This window comes from Pan paniscus, chromosome 9 (genome assembly GCF_029289425.2).
Source record: "Pan paniscus chromosome 9, NHGRI_mPanPan1-v2.0_pri, whole genome shotgun sequence".
NCBI lineage: Eukaryota > Metazoa > Chordata > Mammalia > Primates > Hominidae > Pan > Pan paniscus.
The window spans coordinates 94,543,351-94,555,916 of NC_073258.2; the positions used below are offsets into that span (position 1 = coordinate 94,543,351).

Here is a 12,566-nt window from a genome sequence, read left to right on the forward strand (position 1 = left end):
TTTATTCTTGAAGAATCAGGAGAAACTAATGAAAGAACTCAAACAGCTACAGCAAGAGGACCTGGCACGTAGGAGACAGACTGTAGCACAAATGCCACCACAACTAGTTGAACTTCCATACAAACGCAGTGAAATGAAAGAAGACTGGCAGAGAGAATTGGAATTTGCCTTTGAAGATATGTACAATGCAGACAGGAGTAAGATATTTTCAGTAGGGCTTTCAATAGTGATTTTATACGTTTTGGTGGGAAAATATGTTTGTAATGATAAAGCAGTTTTTATCTTGAAATGAGTTCTCTGTTTGAAGGAGGCCCCCCATATTTTAGATTGAGACATTACCGTGGCCTTTGCATTTTTGTGATCCAGTTATTTTTAATCATTTTGGAATGGAAACATGTCTCTATTTTTCTTTTTTAAGAGGTGAAAGGGAATCTGATTCTGCACCTTGAACCAGAGCCCTTGCCCACTATGACTAATCAGATCCAAGATGAAGAGCTGGACCTTTCAATGGAACAAGAAAATTTGGGTGCAGCTGAAGACCTTCCAGTGACAGAAGCTGAAATATGTTCTAGTGAAACAGATGGTAAAAACCCTTCTGAGCTAAATATTACAGTATTTCACAGAAAAAAAAATGCTAACCATTAGCCAGCAGTTAGGAAAATCTGGTCTGATATAAGTGCAAGCAATGAGTAATACTGATGGGAGCAGTAGCTAAAGGATACAATGTTTTTATATTTCCATCATTGACGATCCTTTTTCATATGTGTAGGAGGAAAGTTTATTCAGACGTACAGATGATCTGAAGATTTTCAGGTTATTTGAGTTGGGTGCTCAATTCTGAATTCATTAGAAAGGTTGCACGGTAAACATATCTGATAGCAGTAACTTAAGCATAACCTGAGAATGACCCTGTGTGGCATACACACCTGAATGTGTGTTCTGAGCTAGGGAATCTGGGAGTAGCCAACCTGGAGGTTCATTTCTTGTCTATGAGGAACATCTGAGCCCCTGTCCCATCCCGTGGAACATGAGCCATACAGAGGATCAAGGTGTCAAGTTTTGGGTTGAATGAAAGTTGTCAGGTGGAGATCGTTAGGAAAAGGGTACTAAGTGACAGTGCTATTTAAACTGCATGCTTTTTGCAAGCAGTTGCAGTTCTTCTGTCCAGCCTGCTGCCACTGGACTCTCCCTTATGTGTATGCCCTCAGTGAAACCCCAAATCTCATTGGCTAGCTCTGGATCTCTTATTTGGCATCTTGAACCTGGTGCCATCCCCATTTGAGTGAGTAGAGGTTCAGCACAACAAAGATCAGCATAGACTTGTCAGATCATCAGAGATCCTACTGGTATTCAGTTATTTCTAGGTACTTCGTGTGTAATGATGGATAGCACAAATTTTGATCTCTCAAACATCTCTATCTCCAACATTCTGAACTTTTTTACTTGGCTGTCCCATAGTTAAAACTGCATGTCTAGCAATAAATTTATGATCTTCTCTTGCCTACTAAAACTGTCTCTACCTGTCTTTTCTATCTTAGTGAATGGTATCACAGTCTGCAGTTACCCAAGCCAGACCACTGGGAGTTACCTTTAATACTTTCCTTTTACCAGCATGTCTCCTTAAAGACCAAGTCCTCTTCATGGAATTCAGCTATTTTTGCCCCATATCTACTGGTATTTCCTTTGTTTAAAACTACTGAGGCTTTCTTATCGCCTTCACCCTACACTGTGAACATAGCCTTTTGGGATTCCAACTTTATGTAGGCCTCCTATTATGTAGGCCTCCCATATCTACTGGTATTTCCTTTGTTTAAAACCACCCAGGCTTTCTTATCGTCTTCACCCTACACCGTGAACATAGCCTTTTGGGATTCCAACTTTATGTAGGCCTCCTATTAGACTCCTCAAGTGAGGGCTCTAGGCCTTATTCATGTCTCCCATGCCTACATTGTTGTCCAAACAGAAGCCTAAGGTTACTACCAGCAACTGGGGAAAAAAAAGCAGCAGCAGCTTAAGGTTACTGTGTTTTGACTTTGGCATAAGCTTGGCAGAAGATGGTTTCAGGGCTGACTTGCCTTCCCTCCAAGCTTTCCACTTAAATTTCATTTCTGTCCTCTGCAGAACCTTTTCTTTTCATGCCAGGTCAGCTGTGTCTTTGTTTGTTTGTTTGTTTTGAGATGGAGTCTTGCTCTGTTGCCCATGCTGGAGTGCAGTGGCACGATCTTGGCTCACCGCAACCTCCACCTCCCGGATTCAAGTGATTCTCCTGTCTCAGCCTCCCAAGTAGCTGGGACTACAGCCACACACCACCATGCCTGGCTAATTTTTGTATTTTTAGCAGAGACGGGGTTTCACTATGTTGGCCAGGCTGGTCTCGAACTCCTGACCTTGTGACCCGCCCACCTCTGCCTCCCAAAGTGCTGGGATTACAGGCATGAGCCACCATGCCCGGCCAGCAGTGTCTTTAAAAAGATATTCTTACAGCCAGGTGCGGTGACTCATGCCTGTAATCCCAGCACTTTGGGAGGCCAAGATGGGAGGATCATTTGAGTTCAGGAATTCAAGACCACCCTGGCCAACATGGTGAAACCCTGTCTCTACCAAAAATACAAAAATTAGCCGGGTGTAGTGGCACTCACCTGTAATCCCAGCTACACGGGAGGCTGAGGCAGGAGAATCGCTTGAACCTGGGAGACAAAGGCTGCAGTGAGCCGAGACCACACCACTGCACTCCAGCCTGGGCAACAAGAGTGAAACTCCATCTTAAAAAAAAAAAAAGATATTTTTACTCTTTCATGCAGCTTTTTCAGTTATTTTCATTGGGAGTATCAATATCTAGTTTTTCACAATGGAAGTCTTGCCCAATCTAAAGGGACAGTTACACTTTAGCTCCTGCTGATCTCATTTGGTCTTATTGGCTTGGTGTTGCCAAGTTGTTTGTTTGTTTGTTTGTTTGAAGCTAGGAATCTCATTGTTTTTAAAAATCCTTACTTTTAAATATTGGCAATGAATTTACTTCTTAAAAATGAGTGGGTTGTGGACTAATGGTAAATGAAAGAAGCCAGGCAGAAAATAATACCTAAATGTGTGATTTCATGTTTATATGAAGGTTTAAAAAAAACAGGCAAAACTAATCTGTGATCTTGGGGTTAAAGTAGTGGCTGTTTTTAGGGGTGTATTGACTGGGAAGGGACATGAAGGAACCTTAGTCCTGGTAATGTTCCACATGATCTGAAAGGTGCTACATCGACATATGTGAAATTCAGTAAGCTATACACTTAGGTTTTTGTGCACCTTGTTCTTTGTAAATTATAACTCAATTGGAATTTTTTTAATATAAGTTAGACAAAACTACAATCTGCCTATTTTCAACCTCTTAAAGATATTCTTAAATTTTATTCCTTGACTAAGCCAGAGAAATATGTACTTGCATCACACTTTTGTCCTCTTAGAGAACCGTTCGTATTATACTGAGTTTTGGCATTAAATTATCAGCCCACATGGGAAAATGTTTGAAGAAATACTTGTGTTGTTTTTTTGTTTTTGTTTTTAACTGAAGGGATCTCTGTGTGAAGATGGGTGGGAGACATTTTTCCCAGATAGTGCCAAGAATAATTTGGGAGCAGTTGATTTGCTTTTATGGCTATGATGTTTTCCTCTGTAGCTCACTAAGAAATACAGAGCCATATTTGGGACCATTCTCTAGTGTAGACTATAGAACCTCACAGCATATATTTTCAATACTAATCTTACCAGCAAATTACTTAGAAGTTACACATTCATTTATCATTTAGCAAGCAAAATAAACATCTTCCTGATAAGTTTTTTAGGCTTGATATTTGTGTTGCATACATGTTTTTGGAAAATACTTGAATTTTGGCACTTTTACTATTTTCAGTTGAAAAAATTATTTCTAGTTATAATGATTGGAGTCAGATAGCATTGTTGTATATACTGTTAAATCGTAAATATGAGGAAAATAAAACTGTGCTTTTAACTAGTGGTTATAGCAGTAACCGAATATAAGATGGAACAATTTGCCTGGTAATACAATAGATGCTAAATAAGTTTTTTCCCTTTTTCTTTCTTTTAGTTCCCTTGGTAATGAAGACCCAACAGATTCCTTCAAAAGTTCTTTTTAAAAAATTATTAAATAAGATCCGAAGCCAAAAATCTCTCTGGACAATTAAATCTATGTCTGAGGATGAAAGTGAAATGATTACGACTGTTAGTGAAATTGAGAGTAAAGCACCAACGGTTGAGTCAGGAACAATTGCCAGCGAAGAGAGAACGTTATCCTCTGGGCAGGAACAAGGTATTTCTCTCCAAGAGTCTCATTTTCTATAAACCCTTTTAAGTTGTTCAAAAGTAGGTTCGTTTCTGAAAAATCAAAGAATAGAGGTTAAAAGGAACAAAACATAATCCTGCTAATTAAAAGCAACAAAGAAACATTATAAAAGCCTTAGTGAATCTTCTTCCAGACCACTTTTAATCTAGTATAGTTATTTATATATATTAATTGCAAAGTAATCAATGAATCAAAATTAACCAGTTCCTTATTGAGATGTTCAGGCTGTTTTCTAATTTGTCTTGGCATTTTTGTGCTACAGTGGGCATCCTTTTAGTGAAGTCTTTGCCCACATCTTTATTTCCTTAGGAAGGACTCTTTAAAGAATAACTCCTGATCAAAGGATATATGAACATGTTAATGGCTTTTGAGCGTGTTGTATTCCCACTAGGTATTTAGTTTCTTATTTGCTAATTTTAAATAATTTTCTGATTGGAAAAATAGGCTATTAACTATATTTCCAGAAGTTACAAAGTATCTTTTCACACACAATTCAAGTATCTCCTTGATTGGGATGATTTTAAAAATGTGATCGGATTTGTATAGAAATGTTTTGCTTCTATGCTTTTGATAAGAGTGACTTGTGGTCTATATTTGGGTTTTGGATTTTATCCTGAGTCCCACAGGAAGCCTTCTTGAAGTATTTTCTTCCCTTGGCCCCTTGACAGTACCTTCACTTGGTTTTCCTACTTTACTATTTTCTCTTGCATTTTCTTCGCTGTTTATCCACATCTCCATAATGACTAACCATTGTTAGTTGTTGGTTAGTCTAGAGCTCATTCCGCAAGTCCCTTCTCTTTATATCAAAACTCCCTAGTTGATCTCAAATGTCACACTTTACATTATCATCTATAAACTGATGTCTCCCAAGTATGCATTTCTATTTTTGGCCTCCTGTTTGAACTCACCTTACTTATTTAACTGTTTCCTTCTCTTGTATATCTAATAATATCTTAAATTTGTTCAGAAGTGACCTGTTGATATCCCCTCCCACTACATACCTGCTTTTCCTACAGTATTCCACATTTCAGTATCTGGCAATATGTTAATTCCCTTGCTCAAGCCAAAAAGCTTATAGTCATTCTGGTTCCCTCTTTTCATATCTTATGTATCTTATGTCCAAACTATTAGCTGATCCAGTTGGTCCTACCCTCAAAATATATCCATAGTCCAACCATTTCTTTCCACCTACATCCTAGCTTAAGCCATGTTCATTTCCTAGGGTAGATTCTTGTAGTAGCCTGCTATCATCAGCCTTTGCACCTCCCTGTTATCGTCTATTAACATAGTGGTCCTCTTAAAAACAAGTAATCTCATGTCATTTCTTTGGATGAAGCCCTCCAGTAACTGTCAGTTTCACTCAGTAAAAACCAGAGAGTTTATAGTGGTTTCAAAGCCTTATGTGACCTGCACACATACACCCCCACCACCACTACTCCCATACTCACTACCTCTCTGACTTCATTTGCCTGCCACACCTCCCTACCCATCTTCTGCACTGTAGATGCCAGCTTGCTCGCTGTTTCTCAGACAGCAAACATAGGACTGGTGGTCTTAGGAATTGCTAATCTTTTTTACTAGACTTCTCTTTTTCTTGGGTATTTCCTTGACTCACTCCCTCACTTCCTTCACATGTTTACTCAACTATCCCTTTCTCAGTAAGGCCTTTTCTGACTATATAAAATGGCACACTTCTACCACTCCCCACCTCTACCCCAACCTCCACACCTTTTACTTCCTATCCCCTTTACCCTGCTTTCCCCCCATAGCTCTTATCAATATCTGATGGGCCCAGTAAAGTGACTGGTGCTTATTTTGCTTATTATCTTAATGCCTACCCCACCCATCCATAAGGACAGGAGCTTTGATTTTGTACATTGCTATGTCCCCAGAGTCTAGACTACTGCCTTGTACAAAACAGGTGCTCAGTTAACATTCGTTGAATTAATTGAATAATTTAAAGCAAGAGAGGTAAATTTGGAATCTAGACATATGTATGATATTTAAAGCCATGGGCATAGAAAACCACTTGGAGGGGAAATAATTTAGTGAAAAGAGGGCTTGTAAGACCATCTGAGGGATTCCAACATCTAGAAGATGGCTAGAGAAAGGGCAGATAGCAAAGTCAGTAAAAGGAGTGGCCAGAGAAGTAGGGGAGAATATGGTGTTGAAATCCAAAAAAGGGAACTCTCATAGTCAATCCGTGACCAAGTTCTTTTGATAAAGGGCCTGGCTGGGCGCGGTGGCTCACACCTGTAATCCCAGCACTTTGGGAGGCCGAGGCGGGCGGATGACGAGGTCAGGAGGTCGAGACCATCCTGGCTAACACGGTGAAACCCCGTCTCCACTAAAAATACAAAAGATTCGCCGTGCATGGGCTGGGTGCGGTGGCTTATGCCTGTAATCCCAACACTTTGGGAGGCCGGGGCAGGCAGATCACGAGGTCAGGAGATTGAGACCATCCTGGCTAACATGGTGAAACCCTGTCTCTACTAAAAATACTAAAAAGTAGCTGGGCATGGTGGTTGTGGGCGCCTGTAGTCCCAGCTACTTGGGAGGCTGAGGCAGGAGAATGGCGTGAACCTGGGAGGTGGAGCTTGCAGTGAGCCGAGATCGGGCCACTGCATTCCAGCCTGGGTGACAGAGTGAGACTCCGTCTCACACAAAAAAAAAAAAAAAAAAAAGTGAGCCAGGCGTGGTGGCGGGCACCTGTAGTCCCAGCTACTCGGGAGCATGAGGCAGGAGAATGGTGTAAACCAGAGGCAGAGCTTGCAGTGAGCTGAGATTGCACCACTGCATTCCAGCCTGGGTGACAAAATGAGACTCCGTCTCAAAAAAAAAAAAAAAAAAAAAGATAAAGGGCCAATATGAGCAGGCTTTCACCATTCTCATCTTGCTTTATTCTCCCCCTTGCCTGACTAAAACCATGCACACTGATCTCTCAGTTCCTTGAATGGGCCAAGGTTTGTTTCTTTATCCTCACGGGGTCTTTTATACCCATTGGTCTGTCTGGAAAGGTCTCCTATACATCTTCACGTTGTTTACCTGGCTGGTTCTTCCTTACCTTTCAAGTGTCTGCTTAAATGTCATTTCCTCAGAGAAATTTCATCTTGCCCAGATTTATTATACTCTATTGTATAACCCTTCACTTTTCTTATATAGTACTTATTACAATTTCTAATTTTATAATTTTTTTCTGGGATAATTATAAGATGGTTCTGCCACCTACTCTGTAAAGCCTCCTTGAAGCATTTTCTCATTTACTGTGGTATTCCCAGCATCTGCCACATAAGTAGGTACCAAATGAATTAATGAGTGAATGAACGGATAGCTCCATGCAGACTATCTGGCTACCCAAATATGATCAGAACAAATTGCTTTAACTTCCTTCTCTGCTCTGGTTTCACAAATTATTTTTTAAAAACCTAGTACCCAAATATATCAAAGATACATTGACATTTTGTTAGCTTCTCCTTTTTAACTTTGATACCTTGTTGTTTCCGCTCTTTTTATGCTTTTCTCCTATGTTTGAAATCCTATCAGTGTATCTATTAAATCAGTTCTTCACGTTTTCACAATTTCAGTCTTTCATCTCTGTTGTTATTATTAGGCTTGGGTTTAATGAGAAATATATCTGATCATCAGGAAGGTGACTGGATCTTAACTAGATGAGACATTCAGATGGCCCTAGATTGAATCTGTTAATACCAGAATTTTGTTATTTTGCTTTAAGTTTGACAATGATTATATATTCAAAATAACAGTGGTATTATCTATTACAGTTGTTGAAAGTGATACACTAACAATTGAGTCTGGACCACTTGCTAGTGAAGATAAACCACTTTCGTGTGGTACAAACTCTGGAAAAGAACAAGGTATTTCTTTTTATCACATCCTCAAATTAAATTTGACTCCTTGCATCTTTTTTTTAAATAAAATTACATGTGATATATTAAGAAAGGGCATTATAGTGGTGTCAAAATTCTAAATTATTGAAACTAATTTTTGTTTGGGGCATTCCCCTAGAAATAAATGAGACTCTGCCTATCACAACTGTAGCTCAGAGTTCAGTTCTACTTCATCCTCAAGAAGAAGCAGCCAGGATTAGAATGTCAGCAAGGCAGAAACAGGTAATTTGAAATTTTATTTTTAAAGGTTTATTTTTCCCCTAGGTACTATTATATAATTTTGTTTGGCCAATGAAATTTGTCTTAATGTCTGGCTAATTTTGATATCATGTTTTTGACATTGTCTTACACAAACATTCAGCTGATAAAATGCATGTTGTCTTTGCCCATTCTGCTCATTCAACCCTTATTGTGTCTGCTTTATATTTTATATATTTGTATAGCTCTTCCCTATAAAATTTATTAGCTTTTAAAAAGCAGAGACTATCTTCTTTAAAAAATTCAATTTATCCTACACAGTTTCTGATACAATGCTTTGTACATAGCAAGTATGCAATAAATAATTGTTGAATTAACAAGTCCTTGTCATAATATTAGACACTCAGATGGGCTTTGTAATCCCACAAGTTTTTTGAAAAATAATACTTCAGAGGAAAAACTTTTAATATACAGCGCCCTTTTTTTGCTCCGTCGCCCAGGCTGGAGTACAGTGACACGATCATCGCTCACTGCAGCCTTGACCTCCTCAGTTCAATCCTCTGACCTCAGCTTCCTGAGTAGCTAGGACTACAGGTATAGGCCACCATGCCCAGCTAATTTTTTTTTTTCCTAGTAGAGATGACATCTTGCTATGTTGCCCAAGCTAAACTTTAACTTCTTTAGGCCGGGCATAGTGACTCATGCCTGAAATCCCAGCACTTTGGGAGGCTGAGGTGGGCAGATCACTTGAGCCCAGGAGTTTGAGACCAACCTGGCCAACCTGGTGAAACCCTGTCTCTACTAAAAATACAAAAATCAGCTGGGTGTGGTGACACAAATCTGTAGTCCCAGCTACCCAGGATGCTAAGGTGGGAGGATTGCTTGAACCCAGGAGGCGGAGGCTGCAATGAGTCAAGATCACACCACTGCACTCCAGCCTGGATGACAGAGTGAGACTCTATCTCAAAAAAAAAAAAAAAGGCCGGGCCCGGTGGCTCACACCTGTAATCCCAGCACTTTGGGAGGCTGAGGCGGGTGGATCACGAGGTCAGGAGATCGAGACCATCCTGGCTAACACGGTGAAACCCTGTCTCTACTAAAAATACAAAAAATTAGCTGGGCATGGTGGCGGGCGCCTGTAGTCCCAGCTACTCAGGAGGCTGAGGCAGGAGAATGGTGTGAACCCGGGAGACAGAGCTTGCAGTGAGCCGAAATCGCGCCACTGCACTCCAGCCTGGGCGACAGAGTGAGACTCTGTCTCAAAAAAAAAAAATCCTCCTTAACTTATGACTTTGGTCTCATCTACTTTTAATAAAATATTTTTTTAACCCAACTTACCTTGAAGGAGGCTAATTATTACTAAGCAGGCCAGTTTATAGTCCTAGTTAGTTTTTTCAAAAATACAGCTGGGGAATAATTCCGTGAGCCAGTATTTCTTCTCAGATAAATACTTTCTCAGGCCAGGCGCAGTGGCTCATACCTGTCATCCCAGTACTTTGGGAGGCTTAGGCGGGTGGATCACCTGAGGTCAGGAGTTTGAGACCAGCCTGGCCAACATGGTGAAATCCCATCTCTACTAAAAATACAAAAAGTATCTGGGCGTGGTGGTGCGCACCCGCAATTCCAGCTACTCAGAAGGCTGAGACAGGAGAATCGCTTGAACCCAAGAGGTGGAGGTTGCAGTCAGCCAAGATTGTGCCACTGCATTCGCCTGGGCGACAAGAGCGAAACTATCTCAAGAAAAAAAGAAAAATTTCTCATCAATAGTCTAGAACAGTATTGTTCAGTAGCACTTTCTGTGATGATGGAAATGTTTTATATCTATGTACAGTATGTACCTGTTAGCCACATGGGCTGTTGAATAAAATAGTTAGTGTAACTGAGGAACTAAATTTTAAGTTTTATTTAATTTTAATTAAATTTAAGTAGTCACATAAAGCTAGTAACCACTCTATGGACAGTACAGTTGTAGATGTACTACAGAACTGTAAACAGTCTAAATTCAGGGGCTCCTATGAGTAAGGGAAAGTAAGGAAGAGGAACTGTCTGGGAACTCCGTTGAAGCCACTGTTGCCTAACTAGGAATAGGTAAAGAATCAGGTCAAAACATTTTTTATTTTGAAAACAAGATCATTGTTCATTATCTCTAGTAGAAGTGCTGCTCTTTATATAAGAAAACAACGTGCATTCCTTTTTTTACTTATTCAGTAAATACTTGTCTGTTTATCAGGGACTGTAGAGTAGTCCCTGCTTATCCACAGTGTATATGTTCCAGGACCCCTCGTGGATGCTTGATAGTACCAAACTGTGGATAATATTGATTCCTGCATATACTATGGGTGAATTTATTTTTCCTTCTTTATAATTCCACTGATAGAAGATTTACTTTTACCATAGATCTTAGCAATCAGCGTATAATTTTTTTTCTTTCCTTATTGAGAACTTCCAGCTTTTCACTAAAAGGAAGCACTTTACAGCCTCTCTTTGACATATCAAAATTGCCAGCATTACTACTCTTATGCTGTGGAGCCACTATGAAGTTAAATAAGGGTTATTTGAACACAAGCACTGTGATGCTGCAACAGGCAAGTTTTTGTAACCAAGATGGCTACTAAGTAACAAATGGCCTGGTCCAGTTTACAGCATGGATATGCTGGACAAAGAGATTATTGATGTTTTCAGCAGTACAGAGTAGGACAGTGCAAGATTTCATCACACTACTTAGAATAGTGCATAATTTAAAACTTATGAATTATTTCTGGAATTTTCTATTTAAGATTTTCTGGCTGCTGTTGACCCTGAGTAATTAAACCACAAAAGCTAAATTGCAGATAGGAGGGGACTAAGGTGCTGGATTTGGCAGTCTAGTTTTGTCCTCATGAAACTCATAGTTACTCAAACATGTTCATATTACTTAGAGTGTGAGTGTGCTTGTATAGTATTAGAGTTTATGTGTTATCTTTCTGCCATTTTCTTCTGTTCCATGCCTGACAAAAAAGACACAGAATGTTGTTCATTGCTTCTAGATAACTATCCCTCTTAATGAGTATGGTTAAGAAGTCAAAGTATTTTAGGAGGCCTTGATATTTAATTTCTTTAGTCATTATTTATACTATTAAATGTGTGAACATAGAATTTGGCTGTACATCATTTGCTACTTCAAGGTAGTTCTTCAGTGGTGATCAGGGTTTCACTGTGCTCTCAGAAAGTAGAAATAGTTAATGTATTTATTCTTTCTTTTCCTTCTGCCTTTTTTTACTTCTATCCCTTTTTTTCCCATTTCCCATCTTTTACTCCCATCCTCAGTCTGTCAGTGATAACAACAGAGATAAAGCATCACCACTTACTTCTTTGAAAATTGGTACCCTTGGTGAAGAAACCTAATTTCTTTTAAATGGAACGTGTGTTATCTTTGCCTTTGTATGAGTTTGTTGTTAATAGATCAATAGTATTTTGTTACCTAGATAATGGAAATAGAAGAGCAGAAGCAAAAGCAATTGGAATTACTTGAACAAATTGAACAGCAGAAATTAAGATTAGAAACTGACTGCTTCAGGGCTCAGCTGGAAGAAGAAAAAAGAAAAAAAACTCAACCGACTGGGGTAGGATGCAGAAAATCTCATCACTACATAAATCATTTGGTGAGGGGGGCGAGAAAATATGAGCACTTGTAGCGTTTAGAAAAGTAAAATGGATGGCTGGGCGCAGTGGCTCATGCCTGTAATCTCAGCACTTTGGGTGGCCGAGACAGGCAGATCACTTCAGGTCAGGAGTTCGAGACCAGCCTGGCCAATGTGGTGAAACCCCATCTCTACTAAAAATACAAAAATTAGCTGGGCATGGTGGCACGTGCCTGTAATCCCAGCTACTCCGGAGGTTGAGGCAGGAGAATCGCTTGAACCTGGGAGGTGGAGGTTGCAGAGTGAGATTCCATCTCAAAAAAATAATAATAATAAAAGTAGAATGCCTTTGTAATTCTTATTTGGTCTTTTTTTGATATAATGTATGTATATATGAATAAATTTGCATCAGTTACGGCTTTCATCTTTCAGTTTCTATAGGATACTAATAGATACGACCATGGTTTGTAGGTAATGCGTATGTTGAGCTTT

General features: G+C 39.5%; 1 protein-coding gene across 21 annotated transcripts in view; it reads left to right on the forward strand.

Moving 5' to 3' along the window:
- CEP295 (centrosomal protein 295) overlaps positions 1-12,566 on the forward strand; it is a 69,473-nt gene that overhangs the window by 22,706 nt on the left and 34,201 nt on the right. For 18 of the 21 annotated variants that reach the window (XM_008966392.5, XM_008966395.5, XM_008966393.5 and 15 more), the window contains 6 exons: positions 14-197; positions 419-583; positions 4,094-4,315; positions 8,131-8,223; positions 8,375-8,478; positions 11,919-12,056. In XM_008966392.5, the coding sequence (XP_008964640.4) occupies positions 14-197; positions 419-583; positions 4,094-4,315; positions 8,131-8,223; positions 8,375-8,478; positions 11,919-12,056 (906 nt within the window). Of the gene's footprint in view, positions 1-13; positions 198-418; positions 584-4,093; positions 4,316-8,130; positions 8,224-8,374; positions 8,479-11,903; positions 12,057-12,566 lie in introns of those variants that run through there. The other 3 variants (XM_034933548.3, XM_063608236.1, XM_034933550.3) reach the window with 3 other exon arrangements.